The sequence below is a fragment of the Haliotis asinina genome, chromosome 14, assembly GCF_037392515.1.
Source record: "Haliotis asinina isolate JCU_RB_2024 chromosome 14, JCU_Hal_asi_v2, whole genome shotgun sequence".
Lineage (NCBI taxonomy): Eukaryota > Metazoa > Mollusca > Gastropoda > Lepetellida > Haliotidae > Haliotis > Haliotis asinina.
Window position 1 is genome coordinate 18,858,365 of NC_090293.1, and position 14,442 is coordinate 18,872,806.

Consider the following 14,442-nt stretch of genomic DNA (forward strand, 5'->3'; position numbering starts at 1 on the left):
TTCTTCAGATGACTGAATGCATAAAGGTGCAGGCAATAAGCAGTTTTATGTGGTCTGTAAATATCAAAGACTGGATGACACAAACTAGTGGCAGAAAGCATGAGTCCCAGTGTGATGTGGGCACATTATCAACATGCATGACACCTCTCTTGTATGTCTTGTATTACAAGCAGTCATTTGCAGGACCTGGTGCTACCAAGGTCCTTGGTTTTGAATTCCCACTGAGTAACTGGAGAAGATCAGCTGCAAGTGCCGTCAGAACATTTGTTGCAAATCAAAGCAAACTCTTAAACATTTTGACTGTCGTGTGGTACAAACTGTTTTTCATAATTTAATAAAAGTTCAGTTGTTACTTCAGTGACAACTTTAACTGACCTATACTTTTCACGATAGATTAATTTCCAAAGTATGGACAAAAAATAAGGAAAGACTACAACTATTCTCAAATACTGGTCACATCTTAACAATAAAACAAGCAAATTAACCGAGATGCATTAAACCACATTAATATTTGGAAAAGAGTTTCACCCATGCGAGTGCATTTCCCCACACAATGCTGTCCAGACCAACTACAAACCAAATTTTAAGCATCAAAGGCATTTATTAAATTTACATATTATACACAATGCAAGTAGAACAGAAGCTAAACTGTATGTAAATCCTTCAAGTTAGTCCACAGTAATATCAGTATATATAGAAAGATAATGTACACTTTACACCAATAATAAAGATATGCATAGAGTCACTGGAGGAGGGGGACAGACCACAGACATTGTCAGTTAATGTAAGCATTATGTTAAGAGGTACCGAAGCTCGCCTTCAGAGCATTATTCGAAATAAAAGTTCATATCAACAAGAAATTGAAAGCTTTTCAGAAAGCTACAGCTTATTAAATATAACTTGAGTGTTAAATGAGTGTTCATACCATCCATTCATTCTACAACATGACATCACATGAAACTGAACATGTCCAAATGGATGAGTAAATCAAATGTAAAGATTAAATAGTATAAATATTCATTCCATAATTTCATTTTCGTTGGATAAAGTATAAGAATGTGATTTGAAAAGGCCTCCAGTATTGTTTGTGCCAGGTGCACTGTGGTAACAAGTAGATGGGCACTGAAGTAAGCATCACACTTATCAGCAGTTTTGTCCGGCATTATTTACATATAAGTCACATGGGAAGTTACTGAAGCCATGCTTCAGTTTAAAAAGGAGCTAAGAGACTTCCCTTCTAAAACAATTTCAACTAACAATTCATATATTTCTTTACACATAAATGTTTTTCATCAACAAAATATAATCTAGGACATATTTTACGAAGTACTGTTTCATATACAAGAATTAAAGGATATATCTACAAACATATTACTATACATCTATACCCTTCCTAGTGTTGGTGCTTCATGTTCCTTGTTAATAATGTCAACAACCATCACAGCTGATCCCACGGTGACTGAAGTCATAAATATTCCACACAGAACCTGAATGTTAGTGATTATTGATGTCAGGTAAAATAATTATAACAATATTGACAAATGGGATTAGGCCAGTAACTGGAACAATACAAATATACAATTCATAAGTGCACTTACACAGCAAACTGGGAAACAGGGCCCCGTTTCACAAAGCTCTTGTAAGCCTAAGATCTCGTAACTTTTCTCGTAGTATCCGTAGCTCCTGTGTTACAACATTGGAGGCACAATGGCTACGAGAAAACTTATGAGATCTTAGGCTTGCGAGAGTTTCATGAAACGGGCCCCAGGTACTTCTGTTCATCATCATCAGAATATAACAATAAGTTCATATCATTAAAACATTATGCAGTCATTGAGCAACTTTTTACATTAATTTTCACAGTGCACCATCAATCTACACATGAAAGAGCTATGCATGTTTTAAATGCTGAGACAGTATAGGATGGCACAGACATGCACAGACATACCTTGTGTGTTTTGTATCCATTGTGTTCTACATCCTTCATGAAGATGTGGCTGAAGTACGGTAGTAGTGATGTGTGTCTAGGCAAGCAATGAAATAAGGCTGTTTGTAACTAACAGGGATGGCAACAGGAAAATCAGTGTTCAGCTTAATACTGTCATCGAATGGGGGTTCAGACGATTCACAAAATTGATTAGTTTGAAATATACTTGATGGAAATCCAAGGATCTCTGGAAAATTGCCATCCCTGAACTAATGACAGTCAAACAAGCTCTACTCTGTGGATGACATGTCCTGAGATTATGGATGCAAGGCCAAAGCGCATATTGCACAAGAAACATTTGTATAGATACTCTCGTTAGGTTCCCTTTTACCTTGCCTAACCAATGTCTTCACAGCATATCAGTCACATGTGTTTGCAGGTGATGCTGGAACATAGTGTATATGAAGTCCTTACATGCTAGCTCTCAGAATTAATCAGGTTAAGAGGCCTTGAATCAAGGGGACTTATGTACATATTTGTAGAATAAAGGGTGATTCCCACATCCGGTCTTCATGAGGGTAGTAAACTGCTTTCAGGTAAACACCAGGATGCCATCCGGCAGACAGTTTTCCTTCCCCAAGAGACACTTTTCATTTTGTATCAGCTTATTTGTTTCTTTGCTATATTAAAGGTATCGATAAATAACTAAGGCACAATGTCACACATTTCTCTAAAAATACAAAATGCATTTCTCATAAAAATACTCTCAGGGAAGTTACCATAAAATTTAAAAAAAAAAAAATTATGTATTTAGATACAATGTTAAATTGTATGAATGAATTAATGCAACGTTGCATTAAATCAACTCTCAAGCCATCTATCGTCCAAAAATTGTTTCAAACAAACTCCATAGAGTTATGTTATAGGAATTCATAAAGAGTGCTCCAATGGACATAACTTGTGATTGGAACAAGTTCGGTAAACACCGACAATACTGGATGCGACAGTTTTTGATGTACAAAGCGATTGGTTAATTCCATATTTGGTAAGTGTTATTTGACTAGAGGCGGTTCAACTCAATGTTTCAATTATCAATTTCAGGCAAGTTGTAAGTATCAATAGGTCTTTTATTGCATCATTTGGAAGCTAAAGCAAGTGCATGTGCCCCTAATATATAAAATATAAGCCAAAATATTGTCAAAAATGTGTGAAAGTCAGGGCCACAAGTCCTGTGATTGATTCATAGTTTAGTCTGAAGTGTAATTTGTGGGGTGTTCATACAACCTAGGCTGTCTCAACAAATATCTGCAGTCGCCCCCAGCATGCACAGACTGAGGTGCTACTGACTGTCATGATGTGCTCAAAATATCACACAAGTAAACAGCTTCCACTAGTACAGAACCTATTGCATGAGACTTAGGCAGTAGCCCTTAAAAATCAAATTACAACAAAACATGCCAAACCTGATTGAGTTGAGATGTCCTGACCAGCTGTTACTGCAGAGTTATACGACTGCAGCAAAGCATCTTCTTTTCCCTATAACCTCATCTGTAGATCTCATGATGAATATCCACTGTTTTCAAGGTGTCAAAAACAAATAAGAATTAAACATTAACTAAATATAATAATCATAAAGATTATCTTTGCTATTCAGCAACTTACAAAAAAGTGTTAGTTAATTAACAAGTACACATAAATTGTACCACACTAATGTAAATATAACAGACAGAACATGATTACTCTATAATTAAACAATACATCAAAATCAGAATACCATGCATGGTAAAACAGTTCTACAATGCTGCCAGCAGCAACACTTCCTGCCCTGCCATAACAGTACATACACAGATATTTCAAAGAATTGAACAGAACACTACTCACATGATCCTAACCTAAACATTTAAAGGATCTTCTTTTTCTATACAATGAAATCACCTTTGTGACACAATCTGCTCTATTCAATCCATGGTGTCTTCATCTATATTTCAGGCAATAGGCCAGTGTGTCAACAGATCCACATGTTTTAAACTCATGCATGAAATTTAATTTTAGTTAAAAATTCAACTGTTCACTTCCCTAACAAAATAAGAGCAGATCTGATAAGCTTGGGGGCTAATGTTTGCAAAAGGTGCACAGAACAGTCGACATCCTGGCACTTTAATATTTCCAAGAAATATTTTCCTGGGTATTTTTACATGAATTGAACTGTATGTTCATTCAGTATCACTCAAAGTTAACTTCTCCAAGTGGCATTTTAGAAACTGGGAAGTACAAAAACGATAAACTATGGATAACAACTACATTTGTTAATACAATGGGGCGTTTCAATACAGAATGATAATGGTACATGAATCTGCATCAACATGTCACAGTCTTGAGAGAAAATTAGTTGTTATCCATAAAGTTTGTACATTTTCAATGAACGATTTCTCCTTGGTAAGAGACTCAGTGTAACTATACAATTAATGGCTATAAAGATATTTTGGGGATTCCAGAAAAATATACTACAGAAAATATGATCATCAACATCCAGGAAAACAAAGTTTCACATCAACTCAAAGATTACATGGAACACAATTAACCGTCCATTAAACCATGATAGGTCAAATAGGAAATGTCTGTTATTTCCACACTCCACTCACATGCAAACACAACAAAGATTAGACTCTGAAAACATAAACCGGAATGGTGACACACACAATAGTGATAGCTTTATAAAGGAAAAGATATCTGAAGTAAATATCCATTGAAAGCTGATAAAGTTTGATTGATGCTGTTCGTATCACACATGAATCCTTTCAATAACAGGTAAAATATGATAAAAGCAATGCTTGAACATATCATAATGTATAAAACTGAGAGAAAAATAAAGAGACCCTTGATATGGGATTCTAAAAGTAAAATTCTGAGAAACTTTGAAACATGTGTTTTGACATAATACTAGCCAAAAGATAAATATGTTCATTCATTAATACTACTGATATTAACATTAATATATTGATAAAGATAATATCACTATCAAATAAAGAAAGAAATATTTTCTCAATTTTTCGACCAGTTTAAGTTCTCACTTGGAGATACTTGGTTCTGAACATTTACAGAATTTAGTAATATGGTCCAATTGTCTTTTTTGACCCTGTTACCTTAATAAAATCAGTTTTGTGAACATGAAACATGACTAAGATCTCAATACTGGCTCCTGAAAATGCTTGATCAACACAACTGTGTAATCCTTCCATTCAGTTCTGTTGTAGTGCATACATCTGTGAGTACCATTGTTTCAAATGTGATCTCAGCACTAAGGTGACTGTAACTCCCATACCATAAGATAGGCTAAAGATACTCTTAGTGCCAAGTTGTTTTGTAAAACAGCACACCTAGTCTAGATTTTTTAAGCTCTCTTAGCACAAAGATAGTTGTAAGTTAATATTAGCATATGGCACTAATAACTACCTTGGTGCCATGAGAGCTTCGAAAATCTAGGCTAAGGACTTTCTTCCTTTGCAGAAGAGTCCCAGACATGACCAACTCCAAAGCACATACATTACAGGAAGAAGACACAAGAAGTTATTCCCTCTAGAGAGGTGTACAGCTAATACTAGTGTTCTGGCAGTGGGCAAAGTAAAGGATACCCTGAATACAAGAACATGATTGCAAAAGAAGAGCATACGTAGTAATACTAGGTGAAATAGGCTTTATAGAGGATAATACATAGAGTTGATAGGCACCTGGGGTTGTGCTACAATTATTGTAAGAATGGGGGTTCTAATTAGGTCAGACATACAATAGATCATATGTCACATGTGAATACATATTGCCCCAATGTAGCTTTCAGTTATCTAACACAATGTGATCAATTACTCTCTGGTGTGTGTGAGGGTGAATGAGTAGGGCTTTCAGGAAAAGTTGATTGTGACAGCGAGGATCTCAAAATCGCTTCACCATTATAAGCATGTGGAGAGTCAAACCTGGACTTCAGCGTGAACAGAGAACACTTTAACCACCAGGCTATCCCAATGATTGATTGAGTTTATAAATTATGACTGACTGAAGAATCTACTGATAATAAGGCATCCTTTACTTTACGAATTTTATTACAAGTTTTTAAAACTGTATTGGACACATATTTGCTTATTTCATAAACAATGCAATAGTGAAGTTGTTTGTGATTTTCAAACTTTACTATCAAATACTGAAACAAAAATGTATCCATATATGTGTTGTGCTCACAAAATGACTACACTGCATAGGCTTGGAAGAAATCAATGGCACTGATTCCAGTAGATACATCATCAAGACCAAAATTGGTTGGTTAACTTAATACACTTGATAAAGTGGACAGTGTGTAACATTTAGCACCGCACCTCCAGGACATCATGACATGTAAACTGAGAATATTCACCACACTTCGATTGTAAGTACTGAATCATTAAACTTTGTAACAAACCAGTAAATTACTTCAGTTTAAGGTCACCAGATGGTACATTGTAACATAATTCATCACACTACAATTGTCTGGTGAAAAGACATATTCCTTCATCAATGGAAATAAATACGCTTGTGTAACACATGACAGCTATATTTCAGCTACAACACTAAAGCTTGGACAGGCAAACCAGTGACTGATCCATGCCTTATGGGATGATGGCGTGCAGTTACTAATCTCCATGTTGCATAACACCTTATCCTGCAGTATTCCGGTGAGTAGCCTGTAAGTACTTGGGACCAGAAAACTGACTTCAGTAATTGATATTGTGAACAAAATCGCTGTCAATGACACACAATCAACAAAGAGGCCAAGGCATCCCACTAGTCAGTTGTTATCACATGTGTATCATACTGGTGACGTTTTCTACACAGGAACACGACAATGATGTATGACTGGTACTTGTGTCAACACTGACACAAACCTTCAACAATATGTGATATGATCAGAATAGGTGAGATGTATGTAAATGTTCTTTGGCTTTTATCAATGACAACATATACAAATTTCATAATGATGAGAATAATTTATGATAGATAATAATTCTGGTATAGAATATTACTTGAGAGTATCTTCACTACCCATAGAAAGCGTTACTATGGTTATATACTGAGGGAAAAAATTAAGGGATCACATGAAAGCACAAGATTTCCCTTATTTATTTCCAGGTTTCTTCACAGGTTATACCTAACAAGGCCTCTGAAGAAACCTTGGAAAAAAAATAAAGGAACACTTGTACTTTGAAGTGATCCCTTATTTTCCCCCCTAAGTATAAACAGAACCTTGCCTCTACCTAAAGACATATGCCAACAAAAAGGAGAATGCCTTTGTATAGCCCTACGTGGTCTAAATCTTAAGCACAGATGAACAGTTGAAGAAAACAGCATATTAGAAATATATTGCAACACATTTCACAATACAGACCTAGGTATTGCAACTTACAATACAAAATGTATTTAAAATGCTTCAAGCGTGTTACAGAGAATGAATAGACACAAAACCAAAATATACTTGTTAAATGTTAGTCAATGAAAACACCAGTGGCTCGACATTATGTTGACCATTCCACATACTCAGTTTATACATGCAGTACCATGTCAGATATACTGTTATCATTTTGTTGCCATACATGAACTCACAATATGATACTGAATTATAATAAACTGAATGTTTGGTGAAACATCATAGACATCCGTTTGAACATAGTTAATGACCACAAGGAAACTAATACTGCTAGATACAGTCACATCTTCAATAAAAAATTTCAGTAAGGAGGGAAACTGAAAATATAAATACAGAACACTATGAAACAAGCTGTAAACACATGGTATTTACGTAGGTTACAAGAAGATAATAAGTTAAGTTGGTAAATCCTACTAGAACAGTCAAATCCTAGTGTGTATTACATACATAGAAAAATATAGATCACTAAAAACGTCTCAGAATATCATCACGCAGTGATGTGAATACATAGAAGTTGTTAGTGCCAATATTTCAATATACTATGCCCCAACTTCTATGCAGTAAGAAAATAAACTGGTATTTTATTACATTGCACTTATGCACATATAAAAAAATGTGCATGTACCTCAAGCCTCCAACAGGATCATCCAGACCCTCCATCTTGATCTCCACCAAGACCATTCAACAGGAAGATTCCAGACATTCCATCAAGACCATTCAACAGGATCATCATGACCCTCCATATGGGTCTCCATCAAGACAATTCAAAAGGATCATCATGACCCTCCATATGGATCTCCCATCAAGACCATTCAACAGGACCATCCAGATCCTCCATCTGGATCTCCATCAAGACCATTCAACAAGACCATCCAGATCCTCCATCTGGATCTCCATCAAGACCATTCAACAGGACCATCCAGATCCTCCATCTGGATCTCCATCAAGACCATTCAACAGGACCATCCAGATCCTCCATCTGGATCTCCATCAAGACCATTCAACAGGGCCATCCAGATCCTCCATCTGGATCTCCATCAAGACCATTCAACAGGTTCATCCTGACGATCCATCTGGATCTCCATCAAAAGCATCAAAAAGAATCATCCAGACCCTCCATCTGGATCTCCATCAAGAGCATCCAAAAGAATCATCCAGACCCTCCATCTGGATCTCCATCAAGACCACTCAACAGGACCATCCAGACCCTCCACCTGGATCTCCAAGACCTTTCAACTGGATCATCCTGACCATCCATCCGGATCTCCATCAAGACCATCCAAAAGAATCATCCAGATCATTCATCTGGATCTCCATCAAGACCATCCAAAAGAATCACCCAGAGCATCCATCTAGATCTCCATCAAGACCATTCAACATGATCATCCACACCATACATCTGGATGACCATGTCACCCTTAAATAGGATTGGCCACACCCTCTATCTGGATCTCCATAAAGACCTTCCAACAGGATTGGCAAGACGCACCACTTGAACCTCCAAACTATCCTTCAACAGGGTTGCCAACACCCTCTATCCGAATCCGCTGAAGCTCTTCCAAAGGCGATGCACACACCTTTCTTCCCGACCCTCATCAAGACCCTCCAAAAAGACTGAGGACACCCTCTAACTAGTCTTGAACACTCTAATAGGCAGGGGCTTGCAATGACTTCACCAATCAGCACCATACAGTGAAGGAAGTGAATCAGTCAATCAGACAGACAATCAATCATTTCAATGTCGTCATAATCAACGAGCATCACCTCTCATAACTAGTAATAAGCCATTTATAAGTGCTAATGATGCATAGGCATTTGTTCAGTGACATATTTACATTCATGATCCTCCATGTGGGCATGCAAATGCAACATTGCTGTTAAACATTCCACACAAAGCACTAGCTTCTAGAGAGCACCTGAAATTGTTAGAGATAATCACAGATAGTGTCTGACCTCAAGTGTCAACTAATACCCTAACTTCCAGCTGCTTGTGGTTGTGTGCAATGTAAGTGAATTAACATAATAAACAAGGTTAATCAGTAGTGAGTAATGTCTTTGACCATTACTTCTAAATATCACACATTAAACCTTAAGAAATTCTAAAAATGCAATTTCAATGTAACTGTTATCAACACAGTCACTGAACAGTACCTGGCGACATTTTAAAATATGCATAAGTCCCAGGTAAATGGATACTTACAAGAAGAGCACTAGGGCAAATATAGATCACGCTAGCCCTCGATACTTTGTAGCTAGTCCCGACTGAACAAGACCTTGTTTACGAAGTCTATATTTCCTGCAATCATTTTTAGTTCAAATTTGTTGGAAAATTGAAAACTGGTTTTAGAAATATTGTCCTCACATGCTCTTAGACTTAATCACTAAGGACTACAATCAATGGATGTTTAATGACCTAAGCCCAATTTAGTAGTCTTAGGTTAGCAGACTTGCATGAATTTCTGGGGTTACGACAATTCAAAATGGAAATAAATGATTTTACTGGTATACATAGTTGGCAATTCCTTAGGCAGAACAACTTTAAAAACTTTTTGTAAGCATAAACTGTTCTGAAATATTCAATTTCAGCATTAACACGTCACTTGATTAGTAGATGTAACTGGGAATACAGAAGAGCTATGTTGTGGTATTGGGTACATTATAGTGTATGCTTTACTGTTTCCTTCCATAGAACCTGGGAACAACCTGTTCAGCAACACTCTACCCTAATATCAGCCACACTGTACCACATATCATACACACTGTACCCCTAAACCAGCCACGTACCAAACTGCTGGAACTATCTCGACATGACAATGAACTTCAACCATACTATGGGCACTCATGTGACAGCCTTAACTGTCATAGTTGAAGCACCTTACATGGCCGTTACTTGTCAATTTCAGAGACCTCCTCCACACAGACTCCACAGACTTTCAAGTCATTGAACTGATCTCTTCTGACGAGTCCTTGTGTCTTACATTGATCATAGGTGCTTTTCAATTGTATCAGACGGCTCTGTGGCTATGAATCTAAGTGCTGCTATGACATGGGTCTCAGATAGTTGGCTGGTGCATAGCCACGTTTACCATCTGCATCAACCAACCACCATTCAGTGTTCCCCTCCTGGTCAGACTTTGCTATCACGGTGACCACCTGACCCTCAAACATCGACACTTCACTTGCACTACGGGACTGGAAGGCAAACTCTGCGTAGTAATACTGAAACAGACAGGAACAGATTGGAGTTACTGGGACGTGGTGCTGGCTGAACCTGTCAGGCATTAAAAACTAATAGTCAAATTGTGATCTGCTTTCACAAAATTTGTCAAACATGAAGGACAATCTTTAAACAAAGTCTATACTAAAGGTTTTTTGCTTGATGTTCAATGCTACAATCAGCAATAGGTCTGCAAACTCAGAGATTAATATCACAAGCAAACAATCCACGACATCTGGGTTCGTATACCACAAGTTCCAGAGGCTGCTGACAATTTCATTAAGGTACCACAATAAGTCCCAAGTGACCTATTCTAACCTGGAATCCCAAAGTTGATCTATTCTGCCCAGAATCCCTAAGGGATACAATCCTAAGAATACTGTCCCTCTGTACCTGCTCAGGTTGTGCTTCAGGGACTGGTTCTGGAGTAAGGCTTGGGTAGACTTGAGCCTGACTAGCAGTGGACGACAGTGAGATAATGTCAGACATGGTGTCATTGCCAAGGCTCTCCAGCCCCTCCTCCATGATCAGACTGTTGAGACTACCGGAGGGGGAGGAACCTGCCCCACCCACTCCTCCCCCTGGAACTTCACCTGACCAGGGAGACAGGATCTTCTTTGGTACAAAGCCTTTATTCACTGAAATTAAAATGTATATGGATGTTTTAGTGTCAAATGTTTATAAGTGAGACAGAATGGTTTCAAGCCACTTATAGCAATATTCCAGCAATATCCCAGTGGGGGACACCAGCAATGGGCTTCATACATTGTACCCATGCTGAGAATCAAGCCTGGCTCTATAGCATAAGTGGACAATTAACCATTGAGTTACCCCACAAACCCAGATTTTTATCAGAAGGCATTCATACTACATGCTGTGATAAATTCTCAATGCACATCTAACTGTAATCTTACCAACCTTAAAGATAACTGAACAATATCATCACTCAAGTGTAGATGTGTGGGGCCTAGTGTTTAAGCATTCGCTCATCACGCCGAAGACCCAGGTTCGATTCCCAGCTAGGGTACAATGTATGAAGCAAATATCTGATGTCTCCCAATGTGATGTTGCTGGAATATTGCTAAAAGCAGTTAAGACTAAACTCACTCACTCATCACTCAAGGGAATGAAAACAACTAGATATTTTTCCATACATTGTTTAAAGAATTTAAACACCATGTTTTCTTTCTTTGCCTTTAAATAATTCACTGACCTCCATCATCAACGAACCACTTGTCCTTGTTGCCCATGGGATCCTGGTCTTTGATGACACCCACCATGATCCCTTCATTCAAAGACAAGTCCATGAGGTCAAGGGCAGAGTATGTGTAGCCCACACGGTACAGCTTGGCTGTGGGGTAGAGTTGACGGAGATACACACGCTGGCTGTCACTCTGGGGACTGCTGGATCCGGCAGCTGGCTGCAGACACAAACACCCTCATTAACACAATGATTATTTATTTCCTTTAATCTATTTGATAAGACTGGCAAGTAATGTCTAGGTCAGCCTATGTCTTACAATCCCATTGCACAAACAATGACCAGCTGTTGTCTGGCAAGTACTGCCTTCATCAACTCTTTCCTACAATGTTGTAGCACAAAAAACGACAAATTATAAATTCCCAATTATTATCATTGTTAAAGCCATGTACCCAAAATTGCTCTATACAGTTTTGTATTTGTATCACAGTCAAAGACCTACCACTGTCCGGCCAGTACTGCCCTGGTCGAGTGACATCCTCTTCAGTTTCTTGTCTGGTTTTATTGAGTCCATCTTAGGGTTGAAGCCTCGAGGTATGAACATGAGAGTGGATACCCTGTCTAGTGCTGTGCTGTGATTCATGTTGAATGTCTCAATGACACTAGCATCAGAAGTCAAAAGTAGTGGCAACTGCAATCAATAACACATTCCACAATCAACCCACAATAGGAGAAAATATCCTAAAACGTGTATCACTATTTCAGTTGGTGCAGCGATCCTTTGTTCACCTGGGCTGTATGGCTTCATGTGCTGTCATCGAAGCTTTATGGAGAGCAAACAATGCAGCTGGTTTGAAATATGAATATGCATGGTCATAAACTTTACTGTTGCAATTGTTGTTAAATACTGATGTAACAGTGTAAAACAATATGAAAACCGCACCGAATCACATAAGTTTTGCCAGTCTCTACTTATCTATGAGAATGCGCGTTTGTTTACAAACAAGAGAAAAGTCTGGTCACGTGATATGCAAACTAGCTTGTGGCAGTGATGTTATACTAAGTCATCGCTGCACCAGAGCGTGCCCATAAGTGCTCAATACTCCTACAGAATATATGTCTTGGTATGGCCACTAATTTTTTAATCTGAGTTTGGAAAACATAGGTAAAAATATCTTTTTACTTGTCTAGGATACAAATCGGTGGTCATTAGTTAGCATAGTGAGTGAGCAACTGACTTTTGTTTTCACCTTTACTGGTCCAGCTGGGACAATTAAAACAAACTCTTTGTGGAATTAAACTGAGTTTTAGAACTGATGAGCATTCATTTCAACCAGAAGGCTAGCCCATGTTTGTTACTGTTGAATGCCTCACTCTCAAATATTGGCGTTCTGTAACCCAGCTTGTCATAAGAGGCAAGTAATGGGATTGAATGGTCAGGTTCACTGGCTTGGTTGACTAATGTCACCGTTTCCCAGTTATGCAGATCGATGTTGGATTGTCTGGTCCAGACTCCATTATTTGCAGACCGCCGCCACATAGCTGGAATATTGCTGAGTGTGGCATAAAACTAAACTCACTCACTGAAATTGTCCAGCCATATGATGTGAGTGAGTGAGTAAGAGAGTGTGAGTACAGTTTTACGTTGCTTTCAGCAATATTTAAACAATATCACGGTGGGGGACACCAGAAATGGGCTTCACACATCCATGTGGGGAATTGAACACAAGTCGTCAGTGAGATGAGTGAACGCTTTAACCACTAGGCTATCCCCTACCACCCCGTCAGAAAAAGGAGCAGCAAATCCAGACATTACGAGTAATCATGCATGACAACCTGGTTATTAGGAACCAAAAGTCTCCCTCAGATTCCCCAGATCACCCACAATGTCATGTCATTTGAATATGCTCTTCTGTGACCATGTTATTTGGTTTTTGGCTTAATTACTCACCTGTACAAGTGTGTATGTTGCTTTGAGAGTCTGGTCTGTGAAGGTCTTCTGAGCCTTGGTGAAAGCCCCCATACAGTCTGTGAGCATCTGGAATGCTAGATGGAAGAGTTTGGGCAGCTCGTCCAGGAGTTGAGCGTTCATAGCCTCATAATCATTCTTAGCTGTCTGCAGAGCATCATTCTAAACAAATACAACAAAACAACATGTACATTTGCTACACTCAAACAATCATATTCAGGAATGAGAATTCTCAACTGATTCAATGAGGACCTATGGTACCAACACCCTTGGATCATTTTTTCACTCATTCCCATTCTCATCCCTGCGTATACTTCTGGCATTGCTGATAACTGAATCACCTCTGGTTTCAGATGAGTGCAATTCTGTTATCTGGGGAAATTTATGTCCTTTTGATCTAAGCAAAGCCATTTCATCACCTTTCATGGCCTTGTACAGCATTGTCTTGCAGACACATTTGGAAGCTGAGTTTTCCAAAATCTACCCAAACAACAAAAGAATCACGTAGGAATTTGAATTTGCCAAAGCAGTTTGATATGTTTACTTTGTAACCTGACCCTGAAGTGAGTTAGTTATCTTGCAGATCTAACAGACCCTGAATTTGAAGAAATCTAATCTTGCTACATTTAGGGCTTTAGCAGAAACAGCTGGGTGGAAGGGGAAATATGTTGGGTTCAAT

General features: G+C 38.3%; 1 protein-coding gene across 1 annotated transcript in view; it reads right to left on the bottom strand.

The window, feature by feature from the left end:
• Positions 1 to 1,639: 1,639 nt before the first annotated feature.
• Positions 1,640 to 14,442, bottom strand: part of LOC137261275 (dynamin-binding protein-like) — a 49,269-nt gene continuing 36,466 nt past the window's right edge. The window contains exons 15-19 of the mRNA XM_067798996.1: positions 13,746 to 13,925; positions 12,297 to 12,485; positions 11,807 to 12,014; positions 10,987 to 11,231; positions 1,640 to 10,595 (exon numbers count right to left, since the gene is read on the bottom strand). Of these exons, the coding sequence (XP_067655097.1) occupies positions 10,416 to 10,595; positions 10,987 to 11,231; positions 11,807 to 12,014; positions 12,297 to 12,485; positions 13,746 to 13,925 (1,002 nt within the window). The 3' untranslated portion in view covers positions 1,640 to 10,415. The remainder of the gene's footprint in view (positions 10,596 to 10,986; positions 11,232 to 11,806; positions 12,015 to 12,296; positions 12,486 to 13,745; positions 13,926 to 14,442) is intronic.